This window comes from Oscarella lobularis, chromosome 8 (assembly GCF_947507565.1).
Source record: "Oscarella lobularis chromosome 8, ooOscLobu1.1, whole genome shotgun sequence".
In the NCBI taxonomy this organism is placed as follows: Eukaryota; Metazoa; Porifera; class Homoscleromorpha; order Homosclerophorida; family Oscarellidae; genus Oscarella; species Oscarella lobularis.
In genome coordinates, this window is record NC_089182.1 from 2751441 (window position 1) to 2770740 (window position 19300).

Below are 19300 nucleotides of genomic sequence, written 5' to 3' on the forward strand. Positions count from 1 at the left end.
CTCGGGCGACGTCGAAGGGCGTCGGTGGATGGAACCGCTAGGCTTTCGCTATGAAATCGTTCACGCATGCGGCGTTTACGAGAGCGTCAATTCGAGATGCGTCGACAATGACGTGAGCGATGCCATGGGAAAGTGGCGGTGGACTGTCGCGAGAGTTCCGCTTGCAGACGTCACGGAGTTTGTTTGTTCTGCTGTGGCTCCGGAAGAATCTTCGGCTCGGGGTCAGGAATGGTAAAGACCGTCTTTGCAAACTGACTCTAGTTGTTATCTTAGTACAGTCAAGATGCCCCTCGGTTTAGAGAGCTAAGGTTTTAGTAGAGCTTCAAAATCGACCTCACGTCTATCCTCAGGGTGCAGACAGTCACGGTTGACCACATGGACCACCCCTTTCCATAGATGGTCTTGACATATGTAGGAATCTCCCGGATTTTGCCCTAAGATACGTACGTACACTATTTCCGTAGTATAGTGCCGGTCAAATGGACTCGCTTTTCCAGCTCTCGTCACACTTCAGTCTAATGCATCTGCTCTTCTTTTTCCTAGCGATTGTTTTCGTCGGCGTGCGCTCGCGTCAAGACTGCAATTCCACCAGCGTTTGCTTGATCCATCGACGGCCCATTCAATCGCTGCGTCTCAACAGCGACGGCAAAGTCACGTGCGCGTACGAGGGAGTCGACGGCTACCAATTCTGGTCGTTCGTACGATGGTACCGAGTCGGGAAGACTCTCGAGCCCATTCCCACGTGTCTAGCGTCTCCGACAGCGCGCCCGTGCCGAGAGAACAACGCTCTAGTCTTTCGACGCGCGTCGAGGACCATGCTGGGCCCGTACGTCTGCAAATTGTACGAAACCAACGAAGATACAGTCGTCGTCGACGAACTTCGCGTCGACGTTCGAGAAAAGGCCGACATTCGCAAGTGGCGAGGTCAGTCATTGATAATACGATACCTCCTCCTCCTGTGAGAGGATAGCAGAAGAGGAGGCCCCCAAAAATGTATTGAATTACTCACTCCGAATTTTATAGATGGAACCGGTCGTCCTTGCCGTGTCACTTCTCCGTCGCGTGTCCACGTAGGACAGGAGCCGGTGCACGTCGACTGTCACTTGGATGCGGAGGGTCTCGAGCGCGGTTGGACGTTGACTTGGGAACAACTCGATCCGCTATCGTTCACTTGGCAGGCAGTCGATTCAAACTATCAGGAATCGAAATCTCATTTTAAATCGAGATTGCTCCTAAGAACGACTGGTGATCGGTATCGTTGCGTCGTATTTACTCGTGAAGGCATGCCTGCTGGATGGAGCTACACGCGAGCGTACGAAGACAAAAAACGTAAGGGCCCATATATCTTTACTGTATAGGCGATTTCGTTGTAAAAGGGGCTTATCTCTTTGCTAGCTGACGACGACGTGCGGAGTGCGCACAGCTGCACTCTGGTGAACTTCTCGAGTTCCGACCTGGAGTCGTATCGCTATTCCAACGAACCGCTTATTAGAATTACGTGTGGTTTAACGTTGAGCCGTGCTGCTGTGAAGCAGAATTGGAAGCCGATCTGGTACTGGAACAATTCGACGCGGAGAGTCGATGCAAAGAGCGGCGGACCGCCTTGGCAGGAGGACCTCGCTCTGTGGCGATCCTCTACAGAAGTCTGGACCGAGATCTTCGTGCCCATGTCATTTATCGAGTCTCGACGATCGCGGCTACGGTTCACGTGTCGAGCTACAAACAGGGACGCTGCTATCTCACGGATTATCAGAGAGGCTCACATTGAAGACGTCATACGAAAATGAATACCTGTCTACTGAGAGGGACCAGGTGGCAAGGAGAGAGATCGAGAGATCAAGAGAGATAAAGGTCATCTAAAAGTGGCAAGTGCGTACAAAGCCAAGAAACTAATGAAATCCGAAACTACAGTACTAAAATTCGAGATAAGGTCACACAGATCAGTTACTAGTGACTGGTACGTGCTACTTCGCTCGTTCGACGTTTTCGGCGAAATGATTCATGACGTTTCCCGGAGGCTTATAGTTTCCGACCATGTAGACTTTACCGTCTTTAGCGACCGCCTTCGCTATGCCGAACTCCTTCGTCTCCTTCCACACGACCTGCGTGAAGTGACCCGTATTCGACTGGAAGCTCGGATTGTTGAACGAGTAGCTCTGAACTTCGTCGTACCACATCGTCGTCACCCCTTCCCCCGTCGCCTCTTTCCCGTAGACCATGCCCAAATTTTGACCCATACCGCTGTGGTTACCGTGCTCGAATTTTCCCGTCTTGGCGAGATGATTCGCCCAGTTGCGAGCGAATCGTTGGCATTCGTTTGACCAGCGCAGCGGCGGAGCGCCGTGCTTTTTGCGATAGCGGTTGTGGCTTTCGAGAGCGTCTCGCTCGAATTCGCCGAGTCCTCGACTGCCAGTACAGCCCATGGTTGCAGTGAGGTGGGCTTTTCACACTTTGTGTTTGTTCCAGTAGAGTCAAATCCGGTCACGTGTAGTGCACGGATCTATTCATAGCCTAGGATATGAAGTTGCTACTGTTGCGCATCGTATTTTGAATTGTTCATTGCTGGCTTCAGTGTCGAGGGGTGTCCCCGGGCAACGAGGCAAACTTTTTCGCGTAACGTGCGCTAAACCCGCATTTTAAACCGAAGAGTTCGTTTGCCGTCGACTCCGATGATGCTTTCGAGTGGCTGCGACGAGAACGCGAAGCCGTCTCTGCAAGACGCCTTTCAGCGATTTCGAAAGGCGAAGCAGGTTCGTTATTCGAGCCGTTTGCTGTTTCACTCATGGAGCGCGAAAATTGCACAGGAGAAGATACGGATGACATTGCAGGCGGAAAGAAAGGCGGCAGAACGACGATGCGACCCGCAACAAATGGCCGAACTGAGAAAAAAATTCGTCGAGAAGGCACTCCAATATTTGGGCGTTCCTTACGCAAAAAAATTCCACGAACCAGGAAGTAAGGCTACAAGAAATTACATAATTTAATTTAATTATTTATTTTAGCTCCTGATTACGATTCGCCTCTGTTTCTCGACTGCTGTGCATTAGTCAGACGAGTGCTGCGAGATTTGGAGAACGATTTCGGATTCGCTGTTGGGCCTTGGAATCAAGCTTATCAGGTATTTTTAATAATTGATTCTTGCTCCATTTGTATTGATTCGCGCGTGTTTTAGTTTGATTCTTTGCCTATGGCGATTGAGTGCGAAGAGGATATGAAGCCAGGCGATTTGGTATTTATCAGCGGCACGTATTTCAATTCTAAGAGCAAACAACATCCGCACGATATGGTGCACGTTGAAATATGGCTCGGTGATGGGGTGAAAACGATTGGAGCAAGATGGCATCGAGGCCAGTGAGTTCTTTTCATAATTGACGATCAATAGTGTGATTATTAATTAATTTATTTATTTATTAATAGTGTTCAAATTCACGATTCTTATCGATTCGTTTCGAAATCTTACTATAATATGGTGTATCACTTTCGATCGATCGACACGTGGCTCAAGGGAATTTGCAAGAGGTGTGGATAATATAATAGGCAGTTGGTTATATCAGTCGAAACTTACTTTTTTTTCCATCCTAGTCACTGTCCTGTTCACCCTTGGAGAGCTGTGAAATATTTACCCGGCAAAAAGTCCATCTTTGCGTTGGATCTCCAAGACGAAAGCGCCGATGGAGACGAGCCCATTGATGGAGACACTCCCCCCCAGTCGTCCAAGGCTTCGGCCTGTGCGCTGGGAGAGAGCAACGCGAGCAGCGAGACGTCTCCCTTAGGAGCAGTAGGAAGCAAGGAAAGTCAAACAAAGCCAAGCAAAGGGAATGAGAGCAAGAAGGACAACGACGACGGAAAAGCAAAGGAGAAGCCGAAGCCGCCGCAAAAGTCTCATTCGGGGAAGACGTTTTTTATTGGTGGAGGCAATGGAGTTGCTCTGTGAGAGAAGAGACAGACCAGTGTGCATGCATAAACTCTATTATTTTTGTAGTGTGGAGACTCCGCTTGCTGGTCGCGGTTGGGAAAGGATTTACGACCAGCATAGTCGGTCTTTTAGATTAAAATGGGTTGAGGTGAAATCTCAAATTGATTACTTGAATTTTAGAGAAGGTCGGGGTGGGGTCCTAAGCCTTGGCTCACGTGTCATTGCTGTTTTCTAGGCGAACAGTTAGTTAATCATATACCCAATATTAATCTTTTGACGACAAAAATTGGCTTGCTTGATAACCTAAGAGACTATTGCAAAAGAAAGTACGTGTGATCTGCTATGTTAATTAATCGCTATTTGCTATTGAATAGATCCTTAGTGCTCGCAGACTTTTTTCCTGAGACTTATAAATTAGACGTGAAATCGGAAAGGGAGACTTTCTTTTCTCACTTCCAAGGTGCCGTCAAAATCACGTATACGTTATTAGAACTACGAGGTTTTCTTCTAGAGGGGAGTGACGTGTGGATATGTAAGCCAACTGGCATGAATCAAGTACGTAGAAGAGGGATCATATCTTAGAGAAGGGAGCAGCAGTTTCATCTAGGGAAAAGGAATTTTTTTGGTGAGAGACCTCGTCAAATTTCAATCCGAGCTCGAAGAACACGATAAAGCGATAAAAGCTGGAAGGCGATCGAAACTATCGTCGAGAATAGTGCAAAGGCAAGTAGGATCCGATGCCCTAAAGAATATTTACGTAATACTGTCGTCATAGATACATTAGAAATCCACTCTTGTTAGAAGGGAGAAAATTCGACATTCGAACGTATCTTCTTATTGCTCACACGATGCCCTATTTTGTTTTTTATCATCACGGCTACGTGAGACTCTCTTGCCAGCCGTATAGTCTCGATGCGGAAAGCATGGCTGCTCATCTGACCAATCAGGCAAGTCTCGTCAATCAGAGATGCTCACTGTGTCACTTTGCTTTATAGTACGTTCAAAAAAGGGATCCCTTGTACAGTGAGAGAAAGGAAGATACTGTGAGAGAGACGTTGCTGACGTGTTAGTGTGTGCTATAGTATTGGGTTCCATAGGTATGGACTTTTGAGCAAATGCAGGCGTATTTGGACGCGCACAGAGACGTGGCGCCGGACTGGATGTCCAATAGCTTTACGGTAGGTATCTATCTGATCAATTCTACTGTTTTTCTGACGTCATTCTCCAGAAGCAAATGCAGCAGATTATGATGAAATGTTTTCACAGTGTGCGGCACCGACTCAAGTGCCGTCTTGGATTTTTTGAATTGCTCGGTTTTGACTTTATGATAGACGATGACATGAAGGCAAAGAGAAATAATCAGAGGGAAATCACTTTTTTTAGATCTACATTTTTTCACAGGTCTATTTGATTGAGATCAACGTGAATCCGGCTCTCCACACAAATTGCGAGGGACTGAAGCTGGTTATACCTCCAATGATAAAGGAGACTCTAGGTATGACGTATCAGCAACACGTGACCAGATCTTTATTTTTTCTCTCTAGATTTATCTATTGAACTTTTTGAAAAAACGCGTCAACGTCGACAATTGCTGCCACTTGATTCAGCGAAGAATTTTCAGCTTCTGTACCACGAAGTCAGTTCGACGAGAAAGCCTCTCTCGCCGATCAAAGCGAAGCCGAAGAAGCCGAAGAAGTGAACGAGACAGACGTAGGGCGTCTGCAATAAATGCTATTAGGAAGCAGCAGCGCCAATCGTTTTAGTGATGTCGTGCAGCGCGCGGCAGTGTTTCATTATCTACGCAAATAGACGCCCCCAGATTAAACAATGCGGATTCTGCGCGGCGCACGTGACGAGACGACACTTCGATCGAGGAATCCGATCCACCTCTGCTCTGCGGTGGAGTCGTTGATATTCAACGCGCAGCACTCGCCAAACGGTTGTCGTTACCCCGTCAAAAGTGAACGTTCGCGCGTCGGAAGGGACTCTCTTGGCCTGGCATTGTTAGGGTTTTGCGCAGCGGGTGATCAAGGCGACGTAGCGCAGCGTTCGTGGATTATGCATCGAACTATCGGAATCATTTGCGGCGTTCTATTCGCTTCGATTCTTTCGTCGAGCGCCGAACAGTGCGCGAGCGTTTTGCGTCTAAACGCGGCGATATCGCGTCCTTCCTCTGATTGGCACTTGATCGGCGCAATTAGGACGGCGGACGCACTAAAAGGACTCCGAATAGCCGCCGCCGATCGAAACGCGACGAGAATTCGTCTGTTCGCTGTCGAAAAACAAAGCGCATTGACGTGTTTTCGCGTTCTGCCCGCAGGCCTCGGGCAAATCCGCTTATTTGGCACCGAAAGTCTTCTCTACGTGGAAACTCGTTGTTCTAATCAGACGACCGCGAAGCGACGGGAATTCGAGCTTCGCGTGGCGGCCACGGGAAGAACAGGACGACGACAAGCGTGTGTGCGTGTTGACGTTGACTACACCCACCACAGCGCCGTGTCACATTACGATGCACGTGCGATATCACGCCTAAAGCGTGCGGTGAACCGCAATGCGCCCAAGTTTACGAAGCAGTCCTACGACTTCCAAGTGACCGAGAATCTAAATGCCGGTACGTTCGTCGGAAAAGTCAGCGCCGACGACGCGGACACGGGCAGCGCCGGCGCCGTCGTCTATTCGATGCGTTTTCTCCACGACGCGAATACGGCGGGAAAGTTCGTCATCGACGCGTCGAACGGCGAAATACGAACGAAAGTCTCGCTCGATCGCGAGAAAATGAATCGGCACGAATTCGAGCTCACGGCGCGCGACAACGGCTCGCCGCAACTCGAAGGCAAAGCGAGTCTCGTCATACGGGTTCTCGACGCGAACGACAACAGTCCCGTCTTCGACGACGCCTCCTATTCGGAGACGATTCGCGAGGACGTCGACGTCGGTCATCAAGCCGGCGAAGTGCACGCGACCGACCTAGATACGGGCTCCAACGCTGACGTCATCTATTCCCTCGTGGGAAACACGGACGACGCTTTCGTCGTCACGTCGACGACGGGACGCATACTCACGACGAAGAGTCTCGATCGCGAAACGATCGCCGTCTACTCGTTTCGCGCCGTCGCCACCGATCGAGCCGGCGCATCCGGGGCTTTGTCGGCGAGCGTTCCCGTGACGATTACGCTGAGCGACGTCAACGATTCGCCGCCGCGTTTCGACAAGTCGACGTATCACGAGGACGTCGACGAAGACGTGGGCGTGCCCCGTACGATCGTCACCGTCGAGGCGAAGAGCGACGATCTCGGCGATAACGCGCGCATATTCTATAACATCGACTCCGGCAACGACGACGGAACGTTCGGAATCGGGCAAACGACGGGAAAGATTTTCGTCGCCAAGCCGCTCGACTACGAAACGACGTCGTTTTATTCGCTCACCGTCAAAGCGCGAGACGGCGGCACCGTTCCGCTGTCGGCGTTCGCCACCGTCGAAATTCAGATAAATAACGTCAATGACAACGCGCCTCGATTTAAGAAACCTCGCTATCGCGAAACGGTGCGAGAGAACGATACGCCGAAGAACGGCTTTGCGACCGTTTCCGCCGTCGACGACGACAAGGGCGTTCTCGGCGACGTCACCTATCGAATCGACGCCTCTTCGGACGTCGAGAAAAAATTCGACATCGGTCGCACGAGCGGAGATATCGATATAATCGCTCATTTGGATTACGAGGACAAGACGTCGTATCAGTTCAACGTCATCGCGGAAGACGGCGGCAATCCGCCGTCGACCGGGCAGACGACCGTCACGGTGAACGTCATCGACGTGAACGACGAAGTGCCGCAGTTCACGAAGACTCTCTACGCGGAGAAAATATCGGAATTGGCCGGTCGAGGAACGCCCGTCGTAAAGGTTTCCGCCAATGACGCCGATTTGCCTTTGAACGGCTATCTCGGCTATCAAATCGGTCCCGGACCGATTGGGAATCCGTTCGAGATCGACAGCGGGAGTGGAATCGTTTCCGTCGCCGCGGCGTTGGATCGCGAAAAAGTCGACGTTTACGTTTTCGTCGTCGAGGCGACGGACGGCGAGTTGACGAATACGACGCAGGTGAGAGTGACGATAACGGACGAAAACGATTCGTCGCCCGTCTTCTTGGATACGCCGTACACGACGTCGCTCGACGAGAACGTCGACGCCGGAACGCTGGTCTATACCGTATCGGCCGACGACGCGGATATCGGAAGAAATGGAAACGTCACCTATAGTCTCCAACAAACGATAAATCTATTTCGTATCGATCCCAAGAGCGGCGTCATTCGAACGATGAGCGTAATCGACTACGAAACGACGACGTATACGTTGGTTCGCGTTCTCGCCACCGACGACGGACTATCGCCGCGTCAGACGTCGACCGAGCTCTCGGTGACCGTTCTCAACGAAAACGACAATAAACCGAAATTCGATAGGAGTCCTCTTCACACGATCGGTCGCGTGAAGGAGACGGATCGAATTGGAACGCTCGCGCTCACCGTGTCGGCGAGCGACGCCGACGAATCGGGCAGCGGCGATCAGCTCAAGTATTCGTTCGTTCAAAACGTCACCGATTTTTCCATCTCCGAGTTATCCGGAAAGATACGCATCGCCGCTTCGTTGGATCGCGAAACCGTTTCCGTCTACCACTTCAAAGTCCAGGCCGTCGATTCGGGAATTCCGCCGCAGACGGGCGTCGTCAACGCGACGATTCACGTCATCGACGTCGGCGACAATCCGCCGGAATTCGAAAAGTCCGTCTACGACGCGAGCGTGAACGAGGGCTCCGACGTCGGAACGTCGATCGTTCGCGTCAAGGCGACGAGTCGCGACTCGTCCGTGCCGGACAGCGCAATTCGCTATAGCATAACGAGCGGAAACGTGCCGCCGACGTTCGCGATCGACGAACGGACGGGCGACATCGCGTTGGCCGTCGAAGTCGACGCCGAAACGACGCCGTCGTTTTTTCTTCAAGTTCGCGCCCAAGTCGAATCGCGCTTCGGCGACGTTCTCGTAAACGTTCGCGTGTTGGATCTCAACGATAATCCGCCCGAGATTCTTCCTCTGACCATACATTTGATTATCATCGAGGGATTTTTTCGGGGTACGTCCATCGGACGCGTACGCGCCGTCGATCGCGATTCGACGGCCGTTCTGAGACAGAGTCTCGTCGGCGAGATGCCGTCGACGTTCTTGGAGTTCGAGAACGCGTCCGGAACGATTTTCGCTTCGCCGGGCCTGTCGTCGGGATCGTACGTGATCAATACGACGGCGACGGACGGCGTGACGACGGCGTCCGGGTTGACTCGCGTCGACGTGACGATCGTTTCCAATGCGACGTTCGTCAACGCCGTCACGCTGCGAATCGTCGATTTCACGCGACGACGCATCGTGAAAGATCATCTAAACAAACTTCGATTGTCGCTCGCGAAGTGGATTCCCGCTCGATCGGAAAATATTCAAATATTCAGCGTCGAAATCGTCGAAGATTCCTCGTCGCTCGTCGACGTTCTTTTCGCCGTGAAAAACGACGACGGGGGCTTCGTTTCCCGCGGCGACGTCATCGGACAAATCGATCTCCATTCGTCGGCGATCGAGAAAGAATCCGGCGTCTCGTTTGAGGACGTCAACTTGGACGAATGCCTTCGAGAACCGTGTAAGAATTTTCAAGTCTGCACGAATCATCTCGCCGTTCAAACGGCAACGAATCCCGTCGTCGAGGACGACGTTCTATTCCTGTCGCTCCAGCGACGCATTTCGCACACGTGCACGTGTCCGTCGGGATACGTTCACAGTTGGAATCCGAACAGTTGTTCGGAGCGAATCGATAGCTGCCTGTCGCAACCGTGTCTGTTCGGCGGAACGTGCGTGAACACGCTCGACGGATTCGAGTGCAAATGCGCCGCGGGAATCGTCGGGAAAACGTGCGACGTGCCCTGTCCTTCGTTGTCGTGCAAACTCTGCGATCCGAATCCGTGTCGCAACGGGGGTCGATGCGTCGTCGACGAGAACGGGAGCGCGTTTTCGTGCACGTGTCCGTCGGGCTACGACGGTCCCCTGTGCGAGCAGGCTACGGCGCATTTTGATTACGGTTCCCTGCTGGCGTTTTCGCCTCGGCTCGGTCGCTGGGGGTTCGATATTCGTCTCGATTTTGCCACCGTGGATCCCAATGGGCTCATGATGCATAATAATCGACTTGGGGAGCAGTACGATTTTATTGCGTTGGAGCTCAATGCGGGGCAGATTACCTGTTCGTTGAGCTTTGGGAGTCTTACGGAGACTGTCGTTGCGCGCAGTCAAGTGCCGCTATCCGACGGAGAATGGCACAGCGTCACGATTCGACTCGTTGACAAGGTGAGAAAAGTAGATAGATTTTTTAGTGCTGGAGTCTCAATACTTTGACAGACTCTGCATTTGACTGTGGACAACTGTCAGAATCCCGACTCTAGCAACGATGCCCGAATATATGAAGACGATTTCATTTGCTCGGCATCTGGGACACCCAAAGGGAATGCGAGGTAATTGTCTCGGGTTTTTTTTCGAAGTTTTCCTCCCCGACCGTTTTGTCTCTCTCTCTCTCTAAGGTCGTTGGACGTCGACGGTCCGCTCTATTTCGGGGGAATCGAGAACACGTTCTTTGATCATCCGACGAATAACGTCAACTTTTCCGGATGCATTCGAAACGTCGAAATCGACGGTCATCTTCTCGACTTCTCCACGGCAACCAAAAACGTTAAGACAGTAAACGGATGCCCGCCGAAACTCTCCTACTGTGACAGCGATCCCTGTAAGAACGGAGGAACGTGCAGCAGCGTATGGAAAGGATACTATTGTTCCTGCACGCCAGGACACGGGGGACAACAATGTGACGGTAAGAAGTGAAATATCCTATATAGATAATAAGGAAATTGTATTGATTCTCTTCTAGTTTCGTCGGCGTTTCAGTTTGATGGTCAGTCCTATCGTCACTATCACTTCAGCAAAGCGGTGTTCCTGCGAACGTTCTCCGTGTCGTTTCGAACGCGCCAAGCGGACGCGACTCTACTATCGACGGGACGCACGCAACTTCAAATTCGCAACGGTCACATCCAACTTCTTTTCAACGTCACCTCGTCGTCGCAAACCGAGGGAATATTCATGAACGACGTCGTCGCGGTGAACGACGGACGCTGGCATTCGATCGCCGTCACCATTCAATCCGGCACCGAACTCTCGCTCGATTACGGACGATTTCGAGTGATCGTATCCGACGTCGAAACGGCGCCGGTCACGAACGTCTACGTCGGCGGAAAACACGTCGGTCCCAAAAACGTCGTCGATCGATTTTCCGGTTGCGTCGATCGAACGGAAATCAACGGCGAAGTCGTGCCGTCGGCGTCGGGCGTCGTCGCGCGGAAATTCGCCGGCGTCGACGTCGGCGTGACGACGACGGTTGTCGGGGTAACGCCGGGGTGTCCGAATTTGTGCGATTCGACGCGCTGTCCGGCGAATAGCGTCTGCGTCGAACCGGCGTCGTGTCGATGCACGAGCGGTCACAAGGGTCGTCAATGCGTCGACGTGTGCGCGTCTCAGCCCTGCCAACACGGCGGACAGTGCGCTCCCAGCGACGATAGCGAACGCGGTTTCGTTTGCGAATGCGCTTCGCTTTACGCGGGCGCGTTTTGCGAGACGATAACGCTGGGGAAGTGTCCCAAGGGATTCTTCGGTTATCCCCACTGTCGACCGTGCGTCTGTAGCGTTGTCGGCGCGACGAGCGCGATCTGTACCGAATCGGGAAGCTGCGTCTGCGAGAAGGACACGTATTCGCCGATCGACGATTTGGGATGTCGGCCGTGCGAGTGCAACGCGTTGGGCGCCGTATCGTCGACCTGCGATCGGGCGACGGGAAATTGCGAGTGCAAACCGTTCGTCGTCGGTCGCGCGTGCGATCGATGTGCGGACGGATATGCGGGGCTCGACGACGACGGCGGCGCGGAGACAGGATGTAAAAAAGTGACGCGAGTCGAAGGCTCGGTTATTTTAACGAGCGAAATCTATTGGTCGAGTTTAGCGGACGTTTCGAGCTCGCAATTCCAATCTCTCTCCGCCGCTTTGTCGCGCGAAATGGAGACGTTGTACGTCGGATTGCACGGCACGCAAAAAGTCGGCATTTCGTCGTTTCGACGAGCCCACGGCGAGCAAGTTTTCGTCTCATTTTCAATTATAAGTTACTCGGATGGAATCGACGAGGCGACGGTGAACGAACTCCTATGGGTTCTCTATGCGGCGTCCGAGGACTATGGCTCGTTTCGAGTCAGAGATCTTCGTCTGGACGTCGACTGTTCGTCGAGTCCGTGTTTCTTGACGTCGACCTGTTCGGATTCGGCGTCGCGAAACTTCAGTTGTTCGTCGTGTCCGGGACCCAGTTTCTCCGGCAACGGAATCGTTTGCATTCCGCGCGAACGTCTCTGCACCGACGACAATTCCATTGATACGGATAACGACGGCATTGGGGATAATTGCGACAATTGCCCATATGTATTTAATCCTCAACAAGATCAATGTCGTCAAGACGACGACTCCGCTTCGTGTCCGACGGAAATGTCCGACGACGTTTATTGGCCGCGAACGCTCAGCGGCAGAAAATCGAGTCGGCCGTGTCCGGCCGGATTGGTCGGCGTCGCGACGCGATCGTGCCGCAATGGGGAATGGCAAAAGACGTCGCTCGTCGAATGCGTGTCCGACGACGTCGAACGACTGCTGAGTCTTTACGAGGAACTCGAACGGGGAAAGGTTCTGCTCAAATCGGAGGCGATTGCGATGGTCGAACAATTGCGGGATATAACGGCGGACTCGTCGTCGGATAATAGCAACATCGAGGCGGCGATACGCGTCGCAATGGGCGTGATTCAATACGAAACCGATACCGTGTTGCAAATTGAGAATAGCCGATATGCGACCCAGGAGAAACTTTTGACTTCTCTCTTGGAAGTGATTAGCAACGTTTTGATGGAGAGCAGCGCCTACGCGTGGAGACGAATTCAAGAGAATGGATCGTTGCCCGGTGCCGCTTCCATGATGAAAAGCGTTGAAGCCATGGCCGTGGCGGCGTCTGGAACCGAATTGGTGTCGTCGTTGCCAGGAGGCGAGATCACGTGGGCTGCTTCTCATATTGGTAATCGAATTTTGTATTTAATATGTTAATTAGTTATTTGTTTTTTCTTTTTGTTAGCGTTGCATCTGGTTTCGATGAACGATCGTCGTCGCAGCTTCGTTTTTCCGTCTGCGATTGTCGCTTTGCAGCCCTTGGGTCTGCTGAAGCGGGGAACGGGCGTGTCGCTCTCGGCCGACAATTTCCCATTAGGTAAAATTATATTTCATGTATGCGTTTCATCTATTATTTTCTTGCAGCGAAAGGCGTCGCTTTTGTCGCGTACAACACGTTGCACAAGGTTCTGCCGTCGCTGTTCGACTCTCTGGGGAATACGTACGGTGTTTGTAGTGTTGCAACGTTCTGTCGTATATAGGCGAGACTGTCTAGGTCGGGTTGGTTCGTCAATTCGCCTATTATATCTGTCGGCGTTTCGGGGTCGAATCTGAACACGACCAAACTCGCGTTTCCCGTCAATTTGACTTTCGTTCACACCCAGGTACTTCATCGAGTCAGAATTACGTATTCAAATATTTTAGCCGTGTTTCTTCGTAAGGAATTAAACCGATCTTCAATTGAATGCGGCTTCTGGAATTTCAAAGACAAGTAATACGGCTCTTAGGCTCCTTTTTTTGATATAAGAACATATTGATATAGGCAAAATCCCGAGGGATCGTGGTCAACGAGCGGTTGTTCAGCTATCTCTACTACATCTACTAGTACCACGTGCCAGTGTGATCATCTGACTAGTTTTGCTGTTCTCGCTGCTGACAAGGTACGTGGGCAAAACGTTGGTCAAATTCTCTGGTCATTGGTGGTTGTCCCTGTTTTAGAGTGGGTCTATTGATTTGGATTTATTTGTTATTATTGGTTGCTGCTTTACTATCGGATGCTTGACTGTGTTGCTGCTGGTTTTGTACTGCTCTAGGTAATCGATTGAATTTTTATTAGCGTTTCCCTGCGGAACCGTTTTTTTAGAAAATCGAATCAAGATCGAATTGTCGTCTTCGCTAATTTCGATCTGGCAATGCTGTTTACAGAACTATTTTTTGTTATTGGCATTGGTCAAGAGAAAGCTGTAAGAATTTAAAAATCACAATCAATGAAGATGTAATCGCTTTTTTTTCAATAGGGAGTTTGCGTGGTCATGGCCGTGGTCTTGCACTTCTTTTGTACTGCTGTATTTGCTTGGGTAGTGGTGGAAATTTTGAACGTCTATTACATCGTGTCAGCGAAAGATTCGGAAAAAACTAAAATACCATACTATCTTGGTGTTGGCTGGGGTACGTTGGGATGTAACGCTATTTCTCTTCCAGTGGCATTAGAGTCTTTGTCTGCGTAGGTTTTCCGGCGTTGATAGTCGCAATTACAGTTGGAATACGACTGAATGCATATGAGGGAAATCTATAGTAAGTGTGCCAAGGGGGGTGGAATTCAAAGTCGCGAGACTTTTCTCTGTAGCTGTTTTCTCACACTTGATGATGACGTTATTTGGGCGTTTGGAGTCGTCGCCGTTTTAGCTATTGCAGTGGGTCTTATTCTTACTTCATCGGCACAGTGTAGCAAATGCGGGGTCTTTTTTTCCGCAGGCGTTTTTCATTATATTTTGCATGATTTTTGATGGTCAAAAGAAGCTGAGAAAACGTTCGGATGCCGACGATGAAAAGTTGCCTTCGATCAAGTAAACTATTTCGTTTTTTTAATTAGTTAAACGAATTGAATTTCCCCGTTTTCAGGCTTCCTTTAGTAGGCAGCGTCTTGACCCTCATCACTCTCATTGTTCTATTTGCAATTGGCTATTTCTATTTACCGAGAAGCTCGAGCTCGCTAAAATACGCATTTGGAACTTTCAATATTCTTCTCGTATGTCCCATCTCATTCATATGGCTACCATTTCATTTACTATTTTGCAGGGTTTTGTCTTCTTAGCTTGTCAGATTCTTCAGGTATCGAAGGTAAGCGTCTAATTTTATTTAGACGCACGATCGTTACAAGTAGTCTCGCAGTTGGTGAAAGCGAAGAAATCCATGCAGAATAAAAGGGGTCACTATCACGTCAGCAGTGCGCAGCCATCCGTAAATAATTGCCATTCTCTTCCGGGTTGGGAAACTCATGACATATTTCTGTGCAGAGATCTATTTTGTCGGGAAATTTGGGTCACGATCGATCAAACAGATCTGTTTCCTTTACAGGAAGTACGTTACATACGTCATACGAGCGTATTCTTGATCGTTGATTTAGCTTACAAGTCTCACGGAACCGTGCAAGCGTATCCAGTAGCAAATCCAATGTATGGACACCACTGGGACCACGGTAGACCTTTCTTAGAGAATTCTATTCATAAATTATTTAGTTTTGATTATAGGTGAGCAATCGTATGACGAAATAGACAACGATCGCGAAGAGGACTGGGACGAAGACGCTCTCCATCAGTTCCCCATATCCCAGCTGCAGCGTCACCAAGGAGACGGCGCCGACTGCGTCGACGTCATGCATCAGGACGGCAGCGAGGAAATGCAACTGGGAAACGAATCCATAAGCGACGATAAAGCGTCGTACCCTATGGCAGACGACGCCGGTGTGACGTACGACAAGGATTGGTTTGAAGACGAAGACTTCGACAACGATAAGCCGCCGCTTGAAGACGTCGCCGAAGAGCCGGAGGAATTTGATTTAGAAGAAATTCACGAACGAAGCAATCGCGGGCGGGCGAGATATCCGCTTAGTGCCGTCGATTCTCCCGCTCGAACCAAAGGCACGTATCTGCAAAGTCCCGTGCACAAGAGTAGCGAGGAAAAGACGACGGTGAGTCCGATGACGGTGGAGATGTCGCCTGGAATCGAAGCCGGAGTCGTCGTCGTGAGGCAAGCGATCGAGACGAGTTCGCGCGAGAGTTCGATTCCTCATCAGAAGCCGCTTTGGTCGATGCCGAAACGTCGTGACGTCAATGACGACGACGATGACGACGATTCGAGTGTGTCCTCCTCCTCCTCCTCGTCGTCATCGTCTGCCGATTCGATGTCTCTTGGAAGGAATCGACGACCGGCGGGTTCGGGTAAGGGAAGACGTCAGCCGCCGCCGCCGCCGACGTCGGCCAAGCAACGACGTCGGCACGTCGCTGCTGTGGATGCCGGCGGGCAAATGTACGGAAGCGGCTCGTCACTTCATTCAGATTTCAGCTCATCCGGTCGCCGTCATCAACGAAAAGGAGGATCGATTCCTCGACATAATTCCGATAGGCGAAAGTATGGAAGACGGATGTCTCCCGGCGGCGCTGTTGCCGGCGGTGGAAGTCGGTCGAGATCGCAGAGCACCGAGGCGACTCCTAGACGCTACAAGGTACCGCGCTTTGACGAGCCAGCTGGCCAAATCTCCACGGACAGACGTAGGAAAAAAGACAGCAGAAAAGAGTAAGTTAAGACCCCAGCATGACGAGACTCTTCTCCTGGTACTAGCGCGTTAATTGCTTCTTCTTTCAGGGTAGAAATTACTACGAAGTCGGACGTTAGTACGGCTGTATGACTTGCGCGCGCATGATTTAGAACGATAGCGGAATCGAATCTTTTTTTTCTTGCTTTACCTTCGTTTTAGGTTTAAAGAGAAATTACACTGACAGTTTTATTAGAAGTACAGTAGTAAAGTCTATATCTGAACGGCGTCGCTTGGAAACCGGCGTCTGTAGATGTACGGATAGACTCTCTGGAACTAAAAACCAGAGAATCGATGTATCAAAAGCTGTATCTATTCTATCTCTAGTTTACCTCTATTAGTTTCTTTTTCTTTTCCTTTCGAGAGAGCTGGGTGTTGGACAATATGCCGTCGAGAAGTTGAGAAATTGCCTCGTCGGATGCAGTCCTTGTTTGTTGAGTGTATTCCTCTTTAGAGATTTTCTGGCAGAATGTCTTTCCACTCATACCGTCACCATCAGAAGCCTGGTAATTGATTAATTGCATAATCAATAATTTATATCATATGTACCTTTATTCTATGTTTCACTTCCGCTTCTAAATCCTCTGGAACCTTAGGGACACAAGTCCACGTGGTACACTACTCCAATTTAATTAATATAATAGCTTACAGTGAAAATTTCAGTGTAATTGTCCAGCATGAAACTGATGAGCACTCTCACTTTATCCTGTTCGTTTTGAGAGGGTTTGGGACAACTTCTTAGTACCACCGATGAAAACATAGTCAGTAGCTTCATATAAAGTGTAGGTTTAGGATATCAATTATTAATTATCTACTAACCACGTGTCGGTTTGTTCTGTCTTTGCTCAGAGCGAATCTTCCTTCGACGCAGAGAAAACCCATGAAGGTGAAGAGATGGAGAAGTTGAGCGCGATTGCGCGGCGGCAGCAGAAGACTCGCGAGCTGGAGAGCCCGACCGGAAGTCGACTTGCCGCGCTGCATCAAATCTATAAAATCAAGTACGATTAATAAATAATAATTAATTATTAATCTTTATTATGTATACCTAGTATGGCGTTGTGAAGGCGGAACATGGAGAAGGGGATTAGCGATTGGGGAAGACATCGAAAATAGTCGCCTATGGCAACGAGAACGTCTTTTTCGAATCCTTCGTATATTGGCAAAGTGAATCCGCACTCTTCCGGATCGCCGTGAGGCCCTATAGGCGAGAAAAGGAGGTTCGACTCCCACGGGAAAGTTTACACAAGTGCTTGCATTTCTTTAGGAAGTCCATCGCCGAAAGGACCCAATATGGTAAAACGTCGTCGATCGCTGCCAGAGCAAACATACGTCGGATTCCGCGCGCTGCGGGGGCGCCGGAAGGAAGCTCTTACCTTTGCGGCACTCCGCTGGCGTGGCGGCGGCGTCTTCGACGAGATGCCGCGGTTTCGACATGAAGATCTTCGCTATGCGGTTCGCGTTCGAAGCGATGTGACGTCCATTGACTGCGTCCGACTCGAAGATGCCGTCGAGTTTAGGCAGATCGACGTAACGGAGGAGTCTATCGACGAAAAGAGAAGCGAGAAAGTCGCACCGGTATACGGGCGTGTCCGGGGCCCCGGATACCTTTCGAGAGTCACTTCTTTCCATAGACGACTGACGTCCTCCGGTATCGCCGCGTCGCCGAAATTCATCTCCTTCATCTCGATCGCGTGATCGGCGTGCGAATTCTCGATAATCATGGGAATAACGCTATCGTCCGCATCATCTTCTTCTTCGACCTCTTCCTCGACTTTCGCTCGTCGTTTTCTCTTACCCGGCGTCTTATCGAGCTTCGCGTGCGTATTCGCAACGACGACAGTCGACAAAGCGACGCGTCTCGACGCCAAACGCGACGCCGGCGACGAAACGTGCGACTCGACGAACCGATACAGGTGCCCGTCGTCGAAAAAGCGCCCATTCGCCGTCTTGCGAACGTCTTCGACGATTCGCATGTCGATGAACTTCTGACAGAGACGCGTCGCCTGCAGACGGGTCACGTTTCCGAACGTCCCCGTCCATTGCATTTGATCGTATAGACAGTCGACCGCTTCGGTGCCCGTGAAGCTGTTTTCGTACGCTTTCAGTCGCCATCGATGTCGTTTCGTCGCGATCGATTCGCGAAACGACTTTACGAGGTTGTTCCACTAGATGGAGATGCTTTGGCATTCTTCCAGCTCGATTCTGTTTTCGTTTACCAGGCGAGTGGCTTTGAATTTGGGCTTTGGAGGGTCCTTTGCGCTCGTCATGTCCCCCCCTCAGGCCGAGTATCGCGGTCTCGCGTTCGAATGTTTTGCTCTCGTGTCATTGGTCGCTGTTGACGTAATGTCAATTCAATTAGTTAACGCGCGTTGTAGAATCATCCTGAGTTTCATTAGAGCGCAGCTGAATACGCTCAGGAGGGGTTTCATAAGCAGACGCCGCGCAAGCTGACGCATACTTGGTGCAGTAAGATTTTTGGTCTGAATTAAAAAATAGATTCTTAGGACAATATCACTGCAGCTTTCGAGAGTGAGTAGTGCTGAATGAGTTTACCTTATTTTATTGTCACAGGTACACACAGCTATGGACGTCTCATTTCCGATGTCGACATTCACCTCTGGGCCCCGAGGTGACTAAATAAAACCGGTCCCAACTCTTGAGCCAAAGAGGCTAAAACGTGGCTCGAACGCAGGGGATTCCATCCCCTACTCCAGTGGCATGAGTGATAAACTGCCACCCCACTTGGGCAAGACGCGGTGGGTTACAATAGCGGTCCCCCTGGAACCAGGCCAGCAGCACTC

The 19300-nt window shown here is 50.6% G+C and overlaps 4 protein-coding genes across 4 annotated transcripts; 2 read left to right on the forward strand and 2 right to left on the reverse strand.

Annotated features, from left to right (window-relative positions):
- Positions 1–451: 451 nt before the first annotated feature.
- On the forward strand, positions 452–5744 carry LOC136190197 (protein polyglycylase TTLL10-like). The gene is made up of 19 exons (XM_065978294.1): positions 452–924; positions 1024–1329; positions 1396–2750; positions 2805–2955; positions 3003–3118; positions 3173–3351; positions 3418–3519; positions 3583–3930; positions 3983–4101; positions 4152–4242; positions 4291–4376; positions 4428–4471; positions 4524–4639; positions 4692–4863; positions 4912–4959; positions 5014–5094; positions 5145–5261; positions 5318–5411; positions 5461–5744. The coding sequence occupies exons 3-19, from the start codon at positions 2670–2672 to the stop codon at positions 5613–5615; spliced, it is 2100 nt and encodes a 699-aa protein (XP_065834366.1). The 5' UTR covers positions 452–924; positions 1024–1329; positions 1396–2669; the 3' UTR covers positions 5616–5744.
- Positions 1837–2515, reverse strand: LOC136190205 (Golgi-associated plant pathogenesis-related protein 1-like). Its single transcript, XM_065978303.1, has one exon. It carries the CDS (start codon positions 2421–2423, stop codon positions 1965–1967), a length of 459 nt encoding a protein of 152 aa, XP_065834375.1. The 5' UTR covers positions 2424–2515; the 3' UTR covers positions 1837–1964.
- LOC136190194 (cadherin EGF LAG seven-pass G-type receptor 2-like) lies at positions 5744–16697 on the forward strand. Its single transcript, XM_065978290.1, has 22 exons — positions 5744–10294; positions 10346–10458; positions 10525–10811; positions 10869–13094; positions 13152–13283; positions 13331–13406; positions 13461–13569; positions 13627–13676; positions 13728–13845; positions 13904–13998; positions 14049–14148; positions 14203–14353; positions 14413–14479; positions 14532–14598; positions 14660–14751; positions 14807–14933; positions 14984–15025; positions 15077–15145; positions 15202–15265; positions 15312–15383; positions 15436–16480; positions 16550–16697. The coding sequence occupies exons 1-22, from the start codon at positions 5744–5746 to the stop codon at positions 16590–16592; spliced, it is 9696 nt and encodes a 3231-aa protein (XP_065834362.1). The 3' UTR covers positions 16593–16697.
- LOC136190200 (DEP domain-containing protein 1B-like) lies at positions 16614–18799 on the reverse strand. Its single transcript, XM_065978297.1, has 10 exons — positions 18716–18799; positions 18105–18664; positions 17873–18039; positions 17754–17810; positions 17545–17697; positions 17319–17485; positions 17149–17268; positions 17049–17090; positions 16832–17002; positions 16614–16775 (listed from the first exon to the last, which is right to left on the reverse strand). The coding sequence occupies exons 1-10, from the start codon at positions 18764–18766 to the stop codon at positions 16713–16715; spliced, it is 1551 nt and encodes a 516-aa protein (XP_065834369.1). The 5' UTR covers positions 18767–18799; the 3' UTR covers positions 16614–16712.
- Between the last annotated feature and the right edge of the window lie 501 nt (positions 18800–19300).